Genomic DNA, 21,954 nt, shown 5'->3' on the forward strand with positions numbered 1-21,954 from the left:
AATTTTGTTCGCGTTCGAAAATACTTATTAGAAAAATATCTTATTTTAATAATATTTAATTCAAATAAAATTGAAAAATTAAGTTCAAATCTAGTAGATGAATAATTAAGATGAATAGAATTTAAGATTGAAGAAATACTGTAGATCAGCGTTTCTCAACATTTTGTCGTGACAGCTATCATTTCGTGATCGCCTTTGAGAGGTGGTGTGACACGCAATGTACAACCTTTTGAATATGTCTTGTAGAGCATTATTATAATTTTGTAGAAAATGTACAGGAAAGAGGAATGTCTATTTAGTTTGGTTGAGTCAATACGATGTTGATTCAGTTGACGAAGTTGTCTACAAATTTGTTGGGTTTAGAAATTTAGGAATTTATGACCCCTTAAAAAGAGCAACCCATAAGTTGAGAAACGCTGGTGTAGATGACTTTACAATATTCATTTTATAAAATACAGGTATTACCCGACTTATGAACTCCCGAACTTACGAACAAAATTCTAAAAGCTCTAACTTGCTACAAGGATAAAAAAATTAAGTGTCCAAACATAAATTGATATTTTTTTTAATAAAATATAATATATTTGGAAGATTTCTGTTTTATTGTATTTGTTTCTTTTAACGTTTTTTACTAAATAATTGTGATGTCTACATTGAAGAGTATTTGTTAATAAGTATTTTGTTTATTTTAATATATTTTTTCAAATTTATGTAGTCAGTAATAAGGAATAAAAGTAAAAACCACGATAAAGTGTGGTATATTTGGACTTTTTTTTTAATTCCCCCGACTTACGAACAAATTCGACTTACGGACAACTCTTTGGAACGGAACTAGTTTGTAAGTCGACCTGTAGTATGAAGGTTACTTCGAGTTTTCTTTAAAATTTATTATATAAAATTATAATCTGATAATATAAATAATATTTTTATAATATATTATGTAATTTATTCACAAGTAAACTATCATCATAATAACAATGTTTTTTTTATGTTTTAAACCGCCTACAGAACATCAAACCATTTTCAATTATTTTTAATCTGCAATGGAAATAACAAGAAGGCGTATGTTATGAACGTATAAGAAATTAACGTTTTTTTTTTCTCTCCTGCTTTCCAAACCTACATCATTATATAAATAATTTATTGCCATGCATTCCCATAATAACATATCTTTTTTATTGATGTGTTGTCAATAATATTACTTTAATTTCTTTCACACATGTACGTGTTAATACTGTAATATTATATTACGATTTAAAATATAAAAATTGTAACATCGAAAACGGGTTTATCTTACATGAAATCTTCATTTAGAACAGGAAATATTAAAATTAATCGTTTTTTTTTATCAAAAAGGTGAACGAACACTTATTTCTTTTTGGACAAAGAAGCTGGACAAAAGTATTTGAATCATAAAATGAAAATCGTGAACATACTTCATTCCGTATTTGTCTTTATCCGAACAATGAATAATTAAGTGACCATCTGGTTCATATTATTTACTCCGTCGTAGCGTTCCGAGCGTAAGATTTATACGTGTTAAAGGAAAACAACGAATCACGTTGCTGCTTTGAATATTTTTTTGGTCTTCCTTCTTCAACGTACACATTTAGGTCATGCTCATACAAATGTATATAAATGAAAGAAAAATCATTGCCGGATCATTCATTCATTTCTAATCGACTAGTAAATGTTGATGCAGAAGCAAAGATGTTATGTTGATTCAATAAAAATAATGTCCAATAAACTTGTATTGTATTGCATATTAAATGAGTAAAAAGAACCAACGAATAAGTTGGTTTTTTCTCTTATCAAAATTGTTTATTTCTCATATTATTCAGATAAATTTAAAGAAGTAATGCTTTTTTACTTAGTTTAAACCTGATTCAATTCAATTTAACAAAGAACGTAAATATGGTGAATTCAATAATTTGATCTACGTTAATTAGTAAAGCAGTTATAATTATTGACTGAATATTTATTCTTATAAATATGTAATGGATTAAATTTCAATATGTAAGAAAATGGATAACAAAATTTGCTTATTAAAATTCATTGCTAAATAGCAAATGCATGCGTCACTATGTTAGATAAACAAGAAAATTTTTGATCACAAAACAATAATAATACTAATTATAGATCTGATCATAGTTAATTCACGAAACAAACATAAACCAACTATTAATTACTATGTACAGTGGAACCTAACGAGGAAAATGAATTGTAAGCAAAATTACTCGCTTAATGAGCGACGTTTCACATAACGAGAAGAGAAGTCCCGGATTGCGCGCCTTCTACATCATTTTTAAAACTTGTGTACACATATTATGCGTTAAGCGAGGTTCCACTGTATTTGAACGTGAATTACAGCCGAAAGCCACAACAATAATTAAAAACACGTTGCAACTTCCAACTTTCATATACGTCTTTTGGATCAATTCTACCCATTATAGTTTCCGCTTTTTCGAGAGTTTTTCAATTTGAACGCGAATTACAGGCAAATATAATATACATTCCTCAAATATTCTGCTTTCATATTCATCTTTACTTCTTTTTTTAACACTAGATAGATGAAGCCACAGCAATAACTGAATATACGTTGCATTTCTCAAATAACATCCAACATCCAATAAGATCCATATGCATCTTTTGGATTCATTCTATCTATTATAGTTCCCGAGAAAATCAATAAAATGTAAAAACACTGCTTTTCCACAGTAATCTATGAATATCCGCTATATTACCCAAACATCCAGCATTCATATGCATCTTTTAGATCAATTCTATCTATTTAAACGCGAATTTCAGACAAATTGATGAAACCACAGTAATATATGAATATTTACTAAATTCCCCAAATATACAGCTTTCATGTGCATCTTTTGGATCCATTCTATCTGTTATAGTTTCCGACAAAATCAATAAAATGGGAAAACACTGCTTTTCCACAGTAATCAATTCTATCTATTTACAGCCAAATAGATGAAACCAGAGTAATATATGAGAATATCTACTACATTCCACAAATATACAGCTTTTATATGCCTCTTTTGGATCCATTATATCTGTTATAGTTTCAGAGAAAATCAATAAAATGTGGAAATTGCTTTTTCGAGCGTTAACTTTTCAGGTATGATTGTGATGTTTAATTAATTTGAATAAAACTAAACTGTAGCTTATAACATTATTTATTACATTAAATAATTATTAAAATAAATTCACTTTCATATTTCTTTTATAATTAGGTAAATGACATACAAATAAAAAACATTTATCTTCGCTCTAAATGCAATTAGGTGGTTTTTGTGACACGAAACTGAAACAGATCCACCTCGATGTCCACCGATTTCTTCTTGTGGAACTTGTAGGTTGATGGTAAATCATATCTAAGCTGCGCGAGAACTTCACCGGTCGCCCCATGAGATTTAGCAACTTTCAAAACGTGCTCTCTAAAACAGAACACAACAATCAGCAGATGTATTAAAGAAACAAGAAAATCCACCTTGTAGAACTTTTGTGTAAGGAATAGACAGTGTTGTTAGTCAATTTCAAAGCCCGTTCTAAAAATTTCATATCTGTTCCTGCATTGTGTTTAGTACCGAATGGGGGATTCATGACTACCGTGTCAAAGAATCCGTTGAATCTAAAATTTTCATTCGGATTATATAAACGCCAATTGATCGAATAATGTTTTCGTTACACACTTTTCCGGAATCGAATTAACATCGCAATTAATTACATCGACATTTTCAAGTTCCTGTTCTTCCACGTTACATTGTAAAATTTCTAACGCTTCCGGATCAATTTCAAAGCCAATTGCCAATGAGGCCTCAAGAGCAGCAGCACCAATTGTTAAAGCTCCGCAGCCGCAGCCAAGATCAGCGACAACTTTACCTTCAATATCGCCATACTGAGACTAAAATTAAATTTTCAATAGAAGCTTCAATAATTTTTGTTAAACTCTATACTTGTATTGTATGTAACATGTGGGATCCGAGGTGGGGAGGTGTGACATACTGTTCAAGCAAAATCTTTGGTTTCTCAAACCCATCAATATCCTGCAGAAGTTCCTCCAGGTGTCTCAGTTTCATGCATGGCCACATCTTACTTAACATCAAATCTTGGTAAAACGGGAAGTATTATATTCCCAAATGAGGAGTCCTGAGTGATAAAATACCCTGCAGATTGAGAATTAGCTGTCTGCAGAGCAGTGCGTTGCATGGAATTATTATCTGAAGTCGATAAATTGCCTGTGCCCAGAGATGGTAGGGAAGCTGTATTCAGAGTAGACGCAACTCCTTGTTTGAGAAGCAACTGCTTCTTCTGATGCAGCTCCTCAATAATCTTTCTGTTTGCTAATTCTAAAAACAAGAAAAATTAAATTAAATCCATGTAGCATTATATTTACAAAGACACTCACCTCTTTGGGCATTCTGTTGTGGGAAAGCCATTAAGTTTTGTTATAAACAATATCGCACTATGTTATTATTAATTCTGAATACTTTTAGGTTATGTTAGTTTTGACAACTGAACTACCACACTTTCAACAAAAATAAGAGAAAATATGCGTACTATTCTTAAAAATTACTCAATATTATAAGAAAGATTAATCTACAAGTAGTACTTAAATGAAAATAACTGAGTTTACTATAAGTAAAATGAAATTTAGACGCTTTTTGCAGGGATTTAGTTAATTGTTTGAATGTTGGCATCCTTGTACATCCATATTTCAGTGTCAGGATCACAGAGAATAACCTCAATTATTATTTACATGTGTACAGTGTTTTGGTTAAGATGTCTGTGTGGAAAAATGCCCAAAAATCGAACCAGAAGACTCATCGGGAAAGACATCAGCCCGAAGAAAGAAAACACTTAGGGCTTCTGGAAAAGAAGAAAGATTATCTGCTAAGAGCAAAGGATTACAATGAGAAGAAAGCGACTCTGAGGTTGTTGAAGAAAAGGGCCCTCGACAAGAACCCAGATGAGTTCTATCATCATATGATAAATTCCAAAATCGAAGATGGAAAGCATTTTGAGCTTGAGCAAGAAGATGAAGATACCAAGGAACAAGTGAAATTAATGCAGACACAGGATCTCAAATATATCACTTTCAAACGGACACAAGAGCAGAGGAAAATAGATAAGTTACAGTCCCAGCTTCACTTGACCAGTGTCAGTTTACAAGTTCAAAGATCACACAAGGTGTTCCCTAAAAATTTGGAAAGCGAAGAAAAGAAAGAGGAACCAGATTATTTGGCTACAACTTCTCTGCCTGATGTTGATATCAAAGCATTGACATCAGCCACTGAAACTCAAAAGAGACTTTACAGGGAACTCTCGAAGCGTATACAGCGTGAAAAGGAGCTGTCTGTCATTCAGGATAAATTGGAAATGAAACGGCACACATCTAGCAAAGCACATGTTTTGAAACCTAAGTTAATTGAGAGAGGTACAAAAGATACAGCTCCAGTGTGGAAATGGAAGTATGAAAGAAAGAAGTGATTTTCTTTAATAAATGTATTATATATAATAAAGTTTTATTTTTTTTTAATGTATATCATCAATCATAATTGATTCATCCTCTTTAAAGTCTTTTAACAAGACTTTCCCAACCACTTTTAGTAATTCACATCCATCTAATCCCTTGGGCTCAGCAACCTTTACTTTAACATCATCCTTAGTTAAAATATATCCCTTATGTAAATCCCGTGCTGCAACTAAAGTTTTACCCAGCTTCTGATAGCAAGGTAATTCTGATTTTCGTAGTAGCTTTTGAGGCTCTCCTAAAGCAATTTCAAGCATACGTATTTTTGTTACCATTTGCTTGAATTCGTGTGGTTCCAATGAGCAAGCATGATCGGATCCTTTGTAATTATGGTCCAAAGTTAAATGACGCTCAATTACCTGAAAAAACATGAATTAACAGTCTTGAAATTTTAATTAATTATAAAGTAACCTTTGCTCCCATAGCAACAGCAATTGAAGAATACTCTATACCTAATTCATGTCCTGAATACCCAATATTAATATCCTGATATTTTTCTCTATATAAATTAATAACATTCAAATTAATACCGTTTATTGGCGTTGGATACGATGAAATGCAATGCATCAAAACGAAATCTTTGTGCTCACTCTTCACGATATTATAAATACAATCAACAGTCTCCATTGATTGCATTCCTACAATTTTCCATAATATAATTAAGTTCGTTATTTCCCATTTAATTACCTGTAGATATAATTAAAGGGAGGTTCAATTTTGAGGCCGTTTCCAGCATGGGAAAGTTATTTGCATCGCCGGAACCGATCTTGATAAAAGGTACCCGCATCTTTGCCAAGAAAAGCAAAGAAGTCACGTCCATTGCGGACGCGCTAAACACGAGTTCCAATTTATCGGAATAACTTTGCAGCTCGAAGAATTGTTCCTCGGAGAATTCCAAAAATCGCTTGTGATCACCGTACGTTCTCCCCCATGAATTCACATTGGAATATTCGCGATTCAGAGCTGCATCGTTGAATTTCTCGGCTATACAAGTTTTCTGGAATTTCACGCAATCCGCACCACATTCCTAAAGATAACATTAAAAAATTTGTTGAAACACAACTTGCTAAAAGCTTAATGGACACATAATAAATTATGTCCAATATTTCCAAAAATATGTTATTCAATACTTACTTTAGCTACTTTAATTAATTGTTTAGCAATGTTAATATCACCTTGATGATTTTGTCCAATTTCCGCGATAATAAAAGCTCTGTTATCACCGCCGATTGCAACATTTTCCGTGAGTTTTATGGCCTGCGGCATCGTCGTACTTCTCTGAAGAATTCGAACTGAAGAACTAATTTAGGGATGGTAAATTGAAGCGGATGCTACTGACGTCACGTCCGCTGTAAAATAAAGTTGGAGCAGGCGTAGCGGGATAAAATTTAAATTTATTTCATTCATTAAACTCTCGTTTTCTTTTTTTTAACAATCGTTCTATAATATATGTAAATCTACAATTCATACAAATTTTATTTTAATACTGTGTAAACTAAAAGAACAAATGAAAATAGTTTAATGAACATTTAATAAATATTGTATATATCATATACTCTGTGCATTGCAATTAACATTAGATTTTTTTTATTTTTTGATATTATACTCAATTTTTGTTGATAACCTGAAGTGGAATTGAAAGCCCCCATATTAAATAAAAGAAAAAAAAATATATAATAACATTTTGTGTGTGTGTGTTTGTATAGTTTTCAGTTTCCTGAATTACATAAGAATATTATATAAATGCGATTCTCTACTGCTTTCTGTCGGCGGGGCGAATGTATGTCATACCGCCGTGATTGTTCCATTCCTTATCGAATTCTACTTCCAAAATTTCCGCACCTCTTTTTCTAGTCAATCCGGTCTCTGCCAAGGATAGTTCGCACATCTGCATGTCATCCTTACCTAAAAAAGAATATTGGTTTTTACAGATGTTTTCAATTTGAGAGCTATTCGGTTCATCGTAATACCAGCAACTAAAAGCACGGATGGTTTGTCGTTGTACAGTTCCATTTGACGGGCGACGTACTGTCCGTCGAAGTGGGCGAACCACCAGCCCTTCTTGCCCTGATCTTGGCTGGAAGTGATCGTTGGCGGACGGAGGAAAGGTATCTTGAAGTACCTTTGTCCTCCTTCGGAGAGCACAGACTTTTGTTGATCGCGAGGACTCTTCTGCGCCGCGTCCATCACCGATTTCGGCGCTCTCTCGTTTTCGTCCATGGTGGTACGTTTGCGGTTCTTTGCCTTCCACGCGTGGTAAACCTTCAAGCGGCGGTGGAACTCATGTCTGCAAGCCTATCAAAAATACTACATTTAATACCTATGAATTGATGAATTACGTTTAGTGTTTACCTCCAACAGATCAATATCACAAGACGTATTTATAGTATCACGCAATTCCGAATACTTCCACTTGGAAAGGTCATATTTGCCCTTGCTCAGAGCTGCCTGCTGGTTCTTAATGGCATCCGATCTAAACAAATTATAATAGCATCATTTTTTTTAAATGTAAAGACTTTGATGGAATGTTTCAGTAGGTTGGTTTTAATGGGTTTAGTTGGATAGTGAAAAAATTATTGTGTATTAGTCCTTTTAGCACCGACATGCATAACTTGAAATAATTCAGGTTGTACCTTACGAGCTTTTGGGATTGCCGCGTCGGGTCCAGAATCCTTCCGCTGGTTCATGGAAAGAACAACAAGCATTGAGCTGCCACCACAAATATACAATATATACAAATAATATAACGGAATATGCAACAACATGAGCCTGGTTCATATAACAAAATAAGACATCAATAGACGTAACAGAAGCATTGAACATTCGGAATGCAATAACGTTCCAAACTCAAGAGTAAACAGTATTCGAAATATCTGGCAACAGTTAGTAAATACATACTTGCGCGGCAATGGCGGACTGTCCTCTAGTTTTTCGTTGCTCTCCTGCGCCAATCTCAAAGCCAATTCGTGATCCTGCCTCTCCTGTTCCAATTGTTCCTGGTACTTTCTGTTATCCAGAGCCTCTTTCTCCTGCTGGGCATGCAACAGTGCAGCTGCCTTTTTATCTGTGTCCTCCTAAAGTTACCAATCTCAAGTATACTCATTTCTTCGTTACTAATAAATTAAGTACCTGTAATTTCCGTTGCTCTTCCTCCTTCTTACGCCTGCTCTCCATTTCAGCTTTCTTCTTTCTATTTTCCTCCTCCTCGCGTACCTTCATCTCTTCCTCTTCCTTCCTCTTCTTCTCGCGATCCATCTCCTCCTGGATTTTGCGTAACCTTTCCTGCTCCTCGGCGTTCTTCTGTTCCTGCACCTTCTTTTGAAGCGAATTCATTTGACAATTTACTTTTTCCAGTAACTGCTCACATAAACCATCAATGGTGGCTGCACCAATTTTATCATCTCTCTAAATAAATAAATAAATATATAAACCAATTAATATTGATCTATGCACTTTAAATATCTGCAACAACCTTAATCCTGTCAATTGCGCTTTTCACTTCATCATTTAAAGCCCCGATATCCTTCATACTGCTCTCCTTATCTTTCTTCAATTGGGAGCAGATCATCTCCAGCTGCTTTAGTTTAGAGTCTAAACCTTTGATCTTGGTAATGCCTTTGATCCGAGGCGAGTGCTTCTTCTTCGTCAAATAACCTTTAACCGTTTTCTGGATGACGATCAGTGCGTTTCGACGATACTCAATTTTGTTTTTCACTAAAAACAAATAATACCATGTTACTTATAATTGTAATAATTATTTACAAAATAAAGTTACGTTTGATAACAGTCAGAGTAGCGAATTGTGACTTAATCCATCTGGACTTGACCAGGTATTTTTTAACGTTCGATACAACGGATTTAAGATTTTCCGGATCGCTCTTCATGATGCGGTCGAACTCGGAGAATTTCCCGGGTCTGAAGAAGACCCTTGTTATACCGAATCTGTAATCCTTGGGTTTCATTCTCAAACTGTGAAGCATGCACTAAAAAATATTGCATTTAACATAAGCAAAGTCTTAGTTGAGTAAATTATTATAAACCTCGGAAAATATTTTGGGCCTCAACGATCTCAGTTCAGGTGGCAGATATGTTTTGTACATTTCGTAGAGTTCGGCGAACGGCGTTCTGCTTGGATATCCATGTTCCATGAGTTCCAAGACGCTGGTCATTCCGGAACACTTAAGTTGCATCAAATTCAAACCTCCATCGAATTGCTGATCCACCATTTTGTTATTAGGCTTGATGCATCTTATGAAGTTGGTTCCCTAAAATCAAATAGTTCATTAGTCAACAGTTAGCATTAGCTTCGATTACAATTAGTTACATTGTTCTGCAATTTATCCATCAATTCGGATAATTGAGTTTTGAATTTGCTGCCTACGCTGATGAAGCTCAATTTTCCCTTTTGCGTTTCGGCGTTAGCGAAAAGTGACTGAATCAATGAATTGGATGACTCTTGCACTATTCCTTCTAATGAAGCATGCAGTGCGTCATTGTTCTTCTCAATAAAATGTTTCTGAAAAAATATTCAATAGATTTTTTAACTCTAAAACTTATTTCTAGCGTGATTTTACCGTTTGATAGCACACGGCTCCAGCGAAATGTCTGATCAAGAAACCCTCCTCATCGATGATACTTCGGTGGGCTTTCAATCTCGATGATCTGGGGAACGCTAATCGGAAATGATTCTTCCATTGATTATGAACTTCGGAAGTGAAATGTGTGTAGTACGGTTTGGGCAGTTTAGACTCTTCATCTAACAAGTTCAAGATACCCTTGTTTTTGGTTTCAATCAAATCTAGAATATATAGTAATTTAGAAATCGGTTGATTACATTCATTTTTTTTTATAGATTACCGATGCAATCTTGATTATCGACAAATTTAATTTCAGGAACGTTGAGACCTTCTCTCTTGTACAACTCTTGCTCGAATTTAAGGATGGTTTCGTTGAAGAACTGCTGGAACTTTTCGTTGCAGTAATTGATGCAGAACTGCTCGAAACTATTCTCCGCGAAGAATTCTACAATGATATATTATTAGATATAAATTAGATTTTGATTGAAATGAGTGATTTACCGAAGCCAGCTATGTCGAGGACGCCAATGTAATAGCTGGATGCTTGGAACGGAATGCTTTGGTTGATTCTGTTGACAATGTAATCGAAGAGTTTGCTGTACACGGCCTTGGCAAGAGCGTCTCTGGCGTTGCGAGCTTCGTGAATCTTCAAAGGAACCATAATAACGGTACCCTTCATTCCTCCCCTGCTGCTCTGCATGACCCTCGAGACTAAAGCCTGCCTCAGTTCGCTGGAATCTATGCCCAACAATTTCGAGGCAATGACCAAAGCTTTTTCATTGCCATGGGAAACCCTGCATCCGCCTCTGGTGTCTTCCGGATTCTCTTCGAATTCGACATTTCCCAAATGCAGAACTGCAGCAACCATTCCGTATATCTGCATCTTCTCGACATCGTTCAGTCCTAAGCGGCCTAAAGCTTTGTCCAAATCATTGAAATCCTCGACATCGTCTAACAGTGAATCCTTCAGCGGTCCGCTGGACGAATGCGCTTTGCTCTTCTGAATTGCGGACAGTTTCTTTTCAGTTGCAGCGGACGTAAAGTATTTGGTGCAAGAAGACTTCAAGTACTGCAAAAAAAAGAAACTTTTAATTAAGTATAGTAATTTTATACTCGTAAATAATTTACGTTGAAATTGTCCGGTTGCGTGAGCTGCAGACTTTGACGGATGTGCTCCGGGGCTCCGGCCATCAGCATGTAGAAAACGTGATAGCTGCGTTCGTCTGCTGCCGGGCTGCAGATCCTCGACTTCTCCAAGAGATAGTGCGAGATGTGACCTCCCACCACCTGGAATTTGTTGTTGAAGTGAACCTCGATGAACTTTCCGAACCTGGAGCTGTTGTTGTTGCGCGTGGTTTTGGCGTTGCCGAATGCCTCTAGCACCGGATTCGCGTCCAATATCTTCTGCTCGATGGGACCTGAGTCGGCACCCCAGGAATCGCACAGGTAACGAAGCAGGTGCTTCGTGGATTCCGTTTTTCCCGCTCCGGACTCGCCGGAAACGATGATCGATTGCGATTTCTTTAGTACTCGCATATCTCGGAACGCTTTGTCTGCAATGGCGAAGACATGCGGTGGCAATTCACCCAATGATTTCCCTTGATATTTCTTTATTGTCTGCGGTGTATACATGTCCGGAATATCTTTGTAAGGATTTACTGCTATCAGGATATTTGCTACATACGACTGTAATATGAAAAGAAAAACAAATATTATTTAATTTACTTACTTAAGCAATTAAGCCACATTGTATACAACTATTATTAGTAATTATATAAGATGATTATAAATATGGTATTTGAATAATAAATTTATTTGTAAGTCTCCAAATATGTAACTGAATAGATTTTTTAAATCGTGATATTAATAATCCAATCAAATTTATTATAACAACAAAAGAAATATACAGGTCATTAACCTTTCTTAAATAATTATCTAAAAGAATTGAAAACTAAACTGCTTTTATTCTATATAATTTCGAACTTTAGGCTTTGATAACGTCAGTGGTATTTTTAGACTAAAGGGCACGTTTGGCCTTTTGCGTGACGAGACAAATATAAACCTAATTCGCAGAAAGCAATCTCCTCGAAAGAATACTATTTTCAAATCCACGCCCTGCAGAAATACAAATGACCTAATGAGATCGATTCGTGCGACAATACTTACGTAAATTTTATTCTTGTAATATCTTTTTCGCACGTTATTCAATAGCGTGGCCTCGTTTAGGAACATCATTTCACCTGCGAATAAAGTAAGGGAATCGATTAATATGGAAAAAGGTCGATGCGATTAAAAGACGTACAGTTATCATCGTACTCCTTGTTGTGATCGCCGGTTTGGAAGATGTCGTCGTAGGAGCAGACCCTTTTCGGAAATTTGGAGTTCAGAGGGATGATCTCGGCGGCGTCGTCCATGAGCTCGTTGACGTGGCCCAGGATGAAACCCTCCTCCGGGTCTCTGGCCCACACCGTCTCCATCTGCATCAATAATAACACAAATCAAATCAGTATTTGCTTAAAACATATCAAATCATACGGGCGTCCTAGACCTTGGTCACAATCGTACACATTTCCCCATGTTAATTAGCATTAAATTATTGCCGACCAAGGCCAGTCTCTCCGATGTAACTGCCCATGTCCATCCTCCCACACGTATCCCAGACCGACTCAATTGGTGCATTTCGCTTATTATTAAATTGTTTCCAGTAAATAAAAAGCATTTAAAAAACTTTCCGTCCGTCCGAATCGAAGCGCGCAGGGAGAAAAACACAACACGGTCGGATAGAAATAATCATAATAATAAAAATAATCATGTGAATACGTTTGTGGTGGGCAATTATACCCGACCTAAGCATCGTCCTGCAGAAATAGCTAACTGTAAAGTAACAGCTGCATCGCAGTAAGAGCCATTATCATCGCACCTCTTACTGTAAACTCTAACGAGTTAATATATATAAAAAAAAGTAACACTAAAAGACAAATAATAAAAGCAAAAATACTCGTGATTGCTTTGCACTATTCGCGCTGTTGCGATGCCACAGTCAATATTAAATATTAACAAACCGTCGTCAACATAGAACAATTTTATACGTAAACATTGAATAATCTAGAACAATTTTACGATAATTGTTATAATTAATAAATTAGTAATATAATAGGAAATTTGGACTACAAAGTGCAACTTGAAATATCACAGTTAATTTCCATTATAAGCACGTCTGATAACTCAACTTTATTCCCTAATCAATCCATTGTTAAATGTTTCCCCAATAAATAATTTATTAAAATCCATCTGTAAACAGGAAGGATTTTAATCTAATCAAAAATTCATTGAAAATAAATTAGTCTATTGAATCGATATTATGACCTTCATGTCTTTTATTTTTATTTTGATCATTAATTCAACCATTTGCTTCAATTGCATCAACAAAATTTAAATTTCATTAATTTTATTTATGCTGTAAACCTCAATAAGTTCCATGAAAATCCGGAAAGTTCGTGCCGATATTTCGCGATTCAGTGGAATGCTGAAAGTGCATTGCCTGGTGAATAATACGGGTGAACTAATACAACTCTGTCTGACTTCAACAATTTTTGTGGAGTTGTAAAAGAAATATAAAGGCTATTTAGTGACTTTTGTTAGTTAAATTGTGCGAAATTAATATATCTAACGGTTTATGTAAGCAAGCTTCAAAGAAATGCTTGTGAGTGGTTGATTTTGATATTTTTAATATCTCTGATAATTCACGTGTCATGTAGTGTGGGTTAATCTATCAGCTCTAAACTTAAAAAATTACTCTCGTACACTTCTTTTAGCTAAATCAACTTCTCCGTAACCAGAACATTTCTTCGTTATTGCTATAATGGCATTCTTGTCTTTACAGCAATAGAAAAGTATCAAAGTCTAAAATGCACTTTATTTTCTTCCATCTTCAAGGGGGCACTAAATTGACACAAATCATTTTTTTCTTAAGACGGTTGAAATGTCACCTTTCAGAATATATACACTAATATAAATGATTTTTAACAATCCTGATATATTTAGACATCACCAATTGTACTTACCGAAAATCGGCACGAACTTTTCGGATAACCCAGTAAATAACTGATACATTTATAAACTGAGAAACGCTTGATTTTTGTAGTTTTAGTAACATATTTATTTAATCGTAATATATCCAAATAAATTAGAGAACAAATGATTATAAATATGTTTAATGTTTATAACGTATATCAATTTGTTACAGAAATTAATCAATTATTAGTGTAGTTAGGGATAATGTACTGATGATGATTGATACTTTATTTATTTTATATATAAATGTTTATTATTTGACCAGATTACGTTGAGTTCTGCAGCAATTAGAATCGTCTATATTTCCTCTAATAATTCATAAAATAAAGTTAGTTATTATGCAACTAACACAAGAAAACTTTAAACTTTGAGAACTACACTTAATAGAATATTTGAAATTTAAATTTTAAGAATTAATGCTTAGCAATTCTATATACATTTTATCTTATCTATGTATCAGAATAACCGACAGCGAAATTTAATATTTGCAGGTGACACAGTACCAATATTATCTTATAATAATTTTAAAAAAACAAGACAATTAAAAAAATAAGAAAATCAAATATAATTATCGCAGCAAAGTAGAAAAATACATAGAATTAATATAGTATAAAAAAACGAGTAAAAGTTATTATCAGAATAGTCGCTATATAAACATTTATTGTTTAAGAAAATTCTGGTTCAATATATTCAGTTCAATTGTTACAATTATTTAGATTATTTGTCTACTATAAAATGTCCATATTTCCCTGTAACAATAATAACTATAGAGGAAACAAAATAATCGAAAACATAAAGCATTTTGATCCAAAAAATACGTTGATAAAAATACAATCGCAGCTCATTTCTATTTCAGGAAAATTATTAACGATAAGCTAAATGAACTAAGAATGTTATTTCCACATTCACCGAAACCAATTAATCTTATGCGAGAGAGAAAGAAAAAAAATGTTTATTGTAATAAAGCATTCGGGTGTTGTGCATAGACCTAATGACTCATAAATGCCACATTCGCATTTACGTGCAAATAAAAACCAGTTGTGAGCTCGCATTTATATCCGATTGTTTTTCTCCGCAATTTCTTCCAGCCAATAGAAGAAAATTGCTCGCAACGAAATTATTGTAATTTCGTCAGGGAGCAATGTTTAAGTGCGTTCATGCCCATCGCTTTTGTTTCAAAACAAGCATTGTTTTCAGAGAAAACTTACCTTAATCCAGATTAAATATTGTCGCAATCCTTTTTTCCTATTATTAATTGAATCATCAGATTATATGATTCAATGTTTATCTTGTTTAAACCATATGTAATTATATAAATTTTACAAATGATTCGTATGTCCTTGATGTAAAGGAAAGTATAAAACTCTCATCTAGTTTAATGTTAAAGCATGAAGTAAATCTGTGCAAAATTGAGATTTGAGACGAAAGCAATTGGAAAATAACAATTGAACACTTTCTATGCAAAACTGCAATCGATTCGAAATGGAACGAAACAAAACATATTTTATATAACGATGGAAAGATTTTGAAAAAATAATGTCTTTACCTCAGAAAATGATTTATGTAGCGTGGAAGGATTATTTAAACTTGTATTTAGAAAGCAATGAAGTTACTAACCGTAAAATGATGTTCTTTTTAAAAAAACTTCAGTTTTGTGATATTCATCCGAAGAACAGGTCTTTCCGCGCTCATGCCAGTCCACGTTTATATTTGTTTTAATAATGTATTTGGTGATGAGGACGACGATTTTTTTTTCTCTATAGTTGCAATTACTCGCGTATTATGAAATGCTAATGCTTGCGTTTCGAATGTACATAATACCATGGGAAGTAGACTAATGTCATTACTAAAAATATAATGCAAAGGCGTTCATGACACAATTATTATAAAAATCCAGAATCATTTCAATGAAAATTTATACATTTGATTACTGTTTTTTTTAATTTTGAAAGATTTCCTCAAATAATAACTAAAAAAACTAAAATATTTACAAATATCCTGTAAATTTTAATTTGTATTAATTAATTAAGTCCAAGAATCTTTCTTTTATGAATCAAGAACTTACAAAAATAAATCAAGATTTGAGTAATTTTTCTCAATAAGAAAGTATTTTCTTATATCCAAACTATCAGAAATTGAGTTTATTCAATATCATGATCAGTATTTTATAACGAGATAAAAGAAATATATAAATTAATTTTCAATTTTGACCTTTAATGTTGGTTATTTTTTTTTATTGTATTGCATTTATATAATTGTATCCTTGTCGTGCGGAATTCCGCAGAAATCCTTGAGATTCGATGAGTATCTCCACTTTTAAGAACAAATCAAATCAAGAATTGTAAATTAATAAGAGGAAATCGTATTGCCATTGGCTCACGATTCGCCAACGGTTTGTTTATCATCGGATCCGTAATCTTATCAACAGCTGCGATAAGCACACTTTATATTAATACTATTTAAGAATAAAATTGCTTTCCTGTAGGTTTCTATCGAAACCTTTTCGTTTCGTCTAATTTGTTTTTTTTTGTTATTGTTGTTGAAATTCTTCATATTCGCAATTGATGCAAATCTTCAAACACAAAAGACTTTTCATTTCAATTTTAATAGACACTTCCCACGGACTCAGCGAGAGGTACATGCCAACTGAAGAAAGGTTCGTTGCATTATTTAACATTGCAATTTGCATGCGAAATTTTGCTTTGTCTCGCGCATAAGATGGATGGAGCGTTTAATTAGTAATACGCGATTATTTATAATAAACGTGTTCGATTCACTTTCAGACTTCCATTTTAGTTCTCCCCCGCATTATCGCAGCTGATTACAATATTATTTTGGATACTAGCTGTTGCGTAATCTAGTTTATACGGGAAACATATTCAAAAATATGATTATTAATAATCTAATAATATTCATTCAATTCACTTTATATTTTATAATTTTGTACTTTGATTATCAACTTTATCTACTGATTAATTAATTAGTTAACACAAGTATTAAAATTCTAGAAAACTATAGAGATATATAAATAAGTTAATTGAGACAAGCTACAAATCTTAATGTTATCAACATAATTATTTTTTATACAATCTAGATGCATGTGCATTTCTCACAACAATAATAGTAACGAAGTCGTTGCTTCATTTATGTAAACTAGACAATTCGAGTACTTTTGTAGAACCGGAAAATATGTAGAGCATCGTGATTTACATTAGCAACAATTGTAATTATAACGGTTTTTTTTTATTTGTATACGTTTTGCGTTCAAAATTGACATGCTTTATTGAATCTTACCCTAATGCAAACATTCTGCATTGTCTTATCCTTACATGGAAAATAACGTTTTCAACATTCATATTCATGTGACATTTATCGAAGCGATTATATAATGATTATTCTAAAAACATTCAGACTACAACTCTTTTTTCAATCGAAATAAACTCTGTTAAATATTGTATTTTTCTATATTTATTGCAATATGTATTTTAATTTGACACTACACCTCCTAATTTTGTGATGCAGACTATTTCTAATATGAATACAGTTGTAGTTCGACCATCTGATATAATTCTATAAATATTTATTACTAGGCAACGGGTTTATTTGATTTCCTAGAAATACTCTGCTTTGTGTAGAGAGAGGTGAAGAAGGAATTGTGGCTACTGCCTCCGTTCGTAAAGGTTTTTGAGTGATCGAAGAAACGGTTTCGCTCGAGTCTTTGGTATTCTTCATCCGGACGCATCTTCATAGTTCAGTGATCTCGGTGGCCGGCAGCAGGTAACAAACTAACTATCATAGCTCTCGTTTCTCCTTCTGCCGCAACAAAGGGGTATAACAGTATAGCACACGTTTGTGCCACTTTTCCGCCGTTGCACAGAAACGTTCATTACGAAACCAATGATCTTGATTATCGTCTTCCCACAGATTGCGCATTTCGCTGAAATTAATGCTCGTTTTGTTTCCGAATTGAACGCATCAATTACAACGGTTAATTAATTCAGACATTAAGAAAGAAACAAATCGCTCGTAATTTTAATTTCCTACTTCACTTTTGTAGTTTTTACGGCAATGAACACGGAACATTCTTGAACTATATCAATGTTGAATGATTGCTTAAGGAGTTAAGTCGTTAAGCGATTATACGTGTTCATTTATTTGTTCGGCAGATGGCAATAACAATTTCGTTAAGCAACAAGGATATCAATAAATTTACGTCGATTCAACTCTCCAATATTATTTACGGTATTTCAACAGCAGATGCTGCAATTGATGATGACAGGAAGAGCAATAATCTTTCGAAGACAAGTGTACTCAAAATTCCTATACTTCTGACAATTTCAATGTCAATGTGACAACTCGAGTGGTTATATTGATCAAACTTTTTGACGTACGAAAACTAACGATTTAATAAACACTATTATATTACTGCATGGAAATGTAATCTAATGTTCCATTCATTTAGTATCTTATCATTAATTGAATATTGCAATGTAAACATGAAATTGATTAAAATTTTGATACAGATTTTCAAAAAAATGAAAGCTTTATTGGTATATTTAAATGTGTATCATTCATATTTATATCTGCGGTCATAATTGCGTCTCGAGTCGATAATCCGTAGATCCGGTTTGTATCCGGTGGCGCTATTGTTGTCCGAGCCACCCCAACGTCCGGTCGAGCTTCCGGTTTCCATCAAAACTAATGCTATCCGTAGATTTTCAAAAGACCACTCTCACTTGCAAATGACAATTCAAACTCTTACAAAAAAAGAGGACCAACAGATACAACTGATGTTATCTGCAAGAAACAGGTGTAATTTGAATAAATTTGCAATTAAGGTAATCGCTAATAAGGTAATTTAGAATCAAACGTATTAAATGAAATAGTCAACGATTCCTTGATGCTTCAACATACTACTTTTAATTAGACATTAATTTAATTATGTCTTTAAGATATTATTTCATCTCTATGTTATGATTTATAATAATAGTAATCAAATATAATTATAATTTTAACACAATAATCGAGAGTAACAAAGAAGTGTTTACATTGAGTAAATTAGATTTTAGTATAATTATTATATGTATTTAAGCTCATCGCTATCAAGGAAATTATAATTCCCTAAATTATCTACCGAGTTTAACTACCTGGGAAAGATAAAACAATATAATTAGACATTCATATACTTTCTAGAAACATTTAAAATTACTGTTTTTAATTACAAACAAAATTCACACAGTGATGAAATATAATAAATTGATATAATACGTGCATCAAGAAATAAAACAATGTTTTTTTTAATGTTTCATGCTTTTAATACAATTGTCAATATATAGTAATACTTGTAGTAAGTATAGAAATAGCAAATAATAAATCAATAAGTTATGGCCAATAACCTTTGGAATTTGAAACTTAAGCAATTATTAAGTATAAACTTATTTGTTATCAATGATTTTACCGGTTTTGTAACTTGTTTTTTTTGTGTTGGATTTTTAAAATTGAATAAACAACGATTTAAATTTGAAATTTTGAAACATTGTTTTTAATTTACGTGTATATTCTTTTTATCGGTTGCCGGCTGCTCGTTATCAACGGTGTTATGTAAATACGTAGCGCAAATGCTGGAGAACGTATGTTGAACTTGGATTATTACATTTACTATTGACGTCCCTGAACACTTATTACATACACACAGAACAAAGAACAAAAAAAAAATACAATTAAGCAACAAAACTTTCTTGCATAATCTATTATTAAATGCAATGAGTCAACGAGAAAATATTATTAATAGACGGTGTCTGTGTAACATTAACAAACTTTGAATGAAACGTGGACACTGCATATATTTCGTTTAATAATAAACAAAAAATGTTAAACAAAATTTTGCAGAGACTCAGTCGAATATCTTACATAGATTCCAATTAGATTTTATCTGCAAATTATCATTACTTTTGTAGAATAAAACAATATGAGAGAAAAAAATAATAATAGCCGTATCTAGATTAGATACAAAATGTTTGTATGTTTCGTGTTCAATTTTTTTTTTGTAATATATCGATATCAATTAGATATTAAAAGTTATAGGTTTTGAGTTCATGGAATTATTGTAATTTAACTAATTACTTGTTGATTGAATTGTATTTTTCTTTAATGTAATTTCTCTTTATTTAATGTAATTTAAGTAAGTGGATTTGCAGAGCGGAATTATATAGATCTTGGAAGCCGCAAAAGCCGACCAGCAGTAATAATTTGCAGACACATGTGTATTTCCACGTACTGCATTTACATAGCCGAGATTCGCATCTGCGAAGGGAGAATAAATGCTCGGATAATTGGGTTTTAATTGCAGCGAACCGAGATAAGTGTGTTTGTTGCACTTCGTATTTGATTGCCCCGAAGTGAAGATTACGTAAGATCGTTCATCCCTGTTCTCACCGTGTTTTTTTGTTATTATCATTTTTTTTTTGTAATTACAAGTTTCAAGGACTTTCCATTTATCATGGAATAGACATGTACTTTACGAATTTTGATTTTAAAAACGTACACCCACACGATCGCTCACCTTTATTTTGTCTTCCCTGGTCTCGTCGCGGTGGAGAAGAACTTGCCGGTCACCGAAAAAAGAATCTCAACTGAGGAGTTCCAATGGCAGGAACTTTAATGAAAGGAGAAACACGGCTCGAGTCTGCGGATGGATATGCACCTGTTTTTTTTTTGTATGTAACAAATGCTGTGTGCACACATCCAGATGAACTGGCCGGACAACAAACTCGCGCTCGCCGTCGCGGCTCTCAACTAACTCTACTCACCAACAGCTAGTTTGAGCGACACGTAGTGCGCATCCTATCACCTGTGTGTATATCTCAAACGGACAGGTAGATACGGTATATGGAAGGATATACATTTTTTTTTGTAATGCTACGATTCACGTTTGGTTCTCTTTCGGTACCATCTTTTGCTTATTACTAAAACATCTGCAATATTTAGTAAATCATATATTTACACTCTGGCCGTTCGAGCAAACTCCACAAGGATTATTATACTTCATGATCATCGTAATAATTGGATCATAAGTTTGCTTGGTTGCCTAATGAAAGTTTTTTTCACTGGAAAAAATGTTATCGCTTCGTAACCAGTTCTTGTGTCTACCAAAACTAGACGTATGCAATTATATACAGGTTGTATTAAATACTTAAGAGCTCGTTTCTTCGTTTACCTATTATTATACCAAGGACGAATGTCTGGAATATACATCATTTAAATACTTATTTTTAAACATATTTGATATTTGTAACATAATGATGAATAATTCAATGATGTCAAGTTTTGTGGTGTGGAATTTACCAATCAATAAGTGTAAACAGAACTATAGTATGAACAAAATTGTGTATTTTGAAATAACATAAAATATAATTCGAAAAATATTAACTTTTCTTTAAAATTATTACATAATACGAAATTAGGATTTTTAACGATCATACTGCACTAAATATATGTAAATATAGATAACTGAGAGTTAAGAACGTTATTTTTGTTTCGATATGCCACTTAAAATATCAAATTTATATAATACGAGTTCATCTTGTATCTTATATTTATCTCGTATTTTCGTATAATTATTTCTAGTTGAAAACTATACTTATTCGTGTAATAATATAATTATTATATAAGACAAAATATAGGTAGTTTTTGTCTTATGCTGCAATAATACTGGATAATGTCTATATAGGTTATGCATCACAATTCACAAGTAAATAT

General features: G+C 33.2%; 4 protein-coding genes across 7 annotated transcripts; 1 reads left to right on the forward strand and 3 right to left on the reverse strand.

Annotated features, from left to right (window-relative positions):
* Positions 1-3,224: 3,224 nt before the first annotated feature.
* On the reverse strand, positions 3,225-4,544 carry LOC108567396 (methyltransferase-like protein 5). Its single transcript, XM_017927826.1, is given in 6 exon segments — positions 3,225-3,449; positions 3,503-3,643; positions 3,705-3,916; positions 3,969-4,094; positions 4,096-4,361; positions 4,421-4,544. Coding segments are annotated over 6 exon segments (933 nt in total). The 5' UTR covers positions 4,452-4,544; the 3' UTR covers positions 3,225-3,292.
* Positions 4,545-4,700: 156 nt separating this feature from the next.
* LOC108567399 (probable U3 small nucleolar RNA-associated protein 11) lies at positions 4,701-5,555 on the forward strand. The gene has a single exon (XM_017927830.1). The coding sequence runs from the start codon at positions 4,795-4,797 to the stop codon at positions 5,500-5,502; it is 708 nt and encodes a 235-aa protein (XP_017783319.1). The 5' UTR covers positions 4,701-4,794; the 3' UTR covers positions 5,503-5,555.
* On the reverse strand, positions 5,548-6,823 carry LOC108567369 (sialic acid synthase). Its single transcript, XM_017927785.1, has 4 exons — positions 6,680-6,823; positions 6,233-6,572; positions 5,957-6,183; positions 5,548-5,904 (listed from the first exon to the last, which is right to left on the reverse strand). The coding sequence occupies exons 1-4, from the start codon at positions 6,809-6,811 to the stop codon at positions 5,548-5,550; spliced, it is 1,056 nt and encodes a 351-aa protein (XP_017783274.1). The 5' UTR covers positions 6,812-6,823.
* A 211-nt stretch (positions 6,824-7,034) lies between these two features.
* Positions 7,035-21,039, reverse strand: LOC108567393 (myosin heavy chain 95F). 4 transcript variants are annotated; one of them, XM_017927817.1, is made up of 17 exons: positions 20,759-21,039; positions 12,425-12,599; positions 12,289-12,362; positions 11,251-11,808; positions 10,624-11,191; positions 10,403-10,567; positions 10,120-10,343; positions 9,870-10,061; positions 9,586-9,810; positions 9,321-9,528; positions 9,018-9,259; positions 8,675-8,950; positions 8,444-8,619; positions 8,179-8,223; positions 7,898-8,018; positions 7,516-7,840; positions 7,035-7,450 (listed from the first exon to the last, which is right to left on the reverse strand). In XM_017927817.1, exons 2-17 carry the CDS (start codon positions 12,597-12,599, stop codon positions 7,299-7,301), a joined length of 3,726 nt encoding a protein of 1,241 aa, XP_017783306.1. In that variant the 5' UTR covers positions 20,759-21,039; the 3' UTR covers positions 7,035-7,298. The 4 variants fall into 4 exon arrangements, with proteins under 4 accessions (XP_017783306.1, XP_017783307.1, XP_017783305.1 ...); XM_017927818.1 differs by lacking the exon at positions 20,759-21,039 and adding an exon at positions 12,658-12,748; XM_017927816.1 differs by lacking the exon at positions 20,759-21,039 and adding an exon at positions 12,671-12,706.
* Positions 21,040-21,954: the final 915 nt, after the last annotated feature.

This window comes from Nicrophorus vespilloides, unplaced genomic scaffold, assembly GCF_001412225.1.
Source record: "Nicrophorus vespilloides isolate i.1.1-1 unplaced genomic scaffold, Nicve_v1.0, whole genome shotgun sequence".
NCBI classification, from domain to species: domain Eukaryota; kingdom Metazoa; phylum Arthropoda; class Insecta; order Coleoptera; family Silphidae; genus Nicrophorus; species Nicrophorus vespilloides.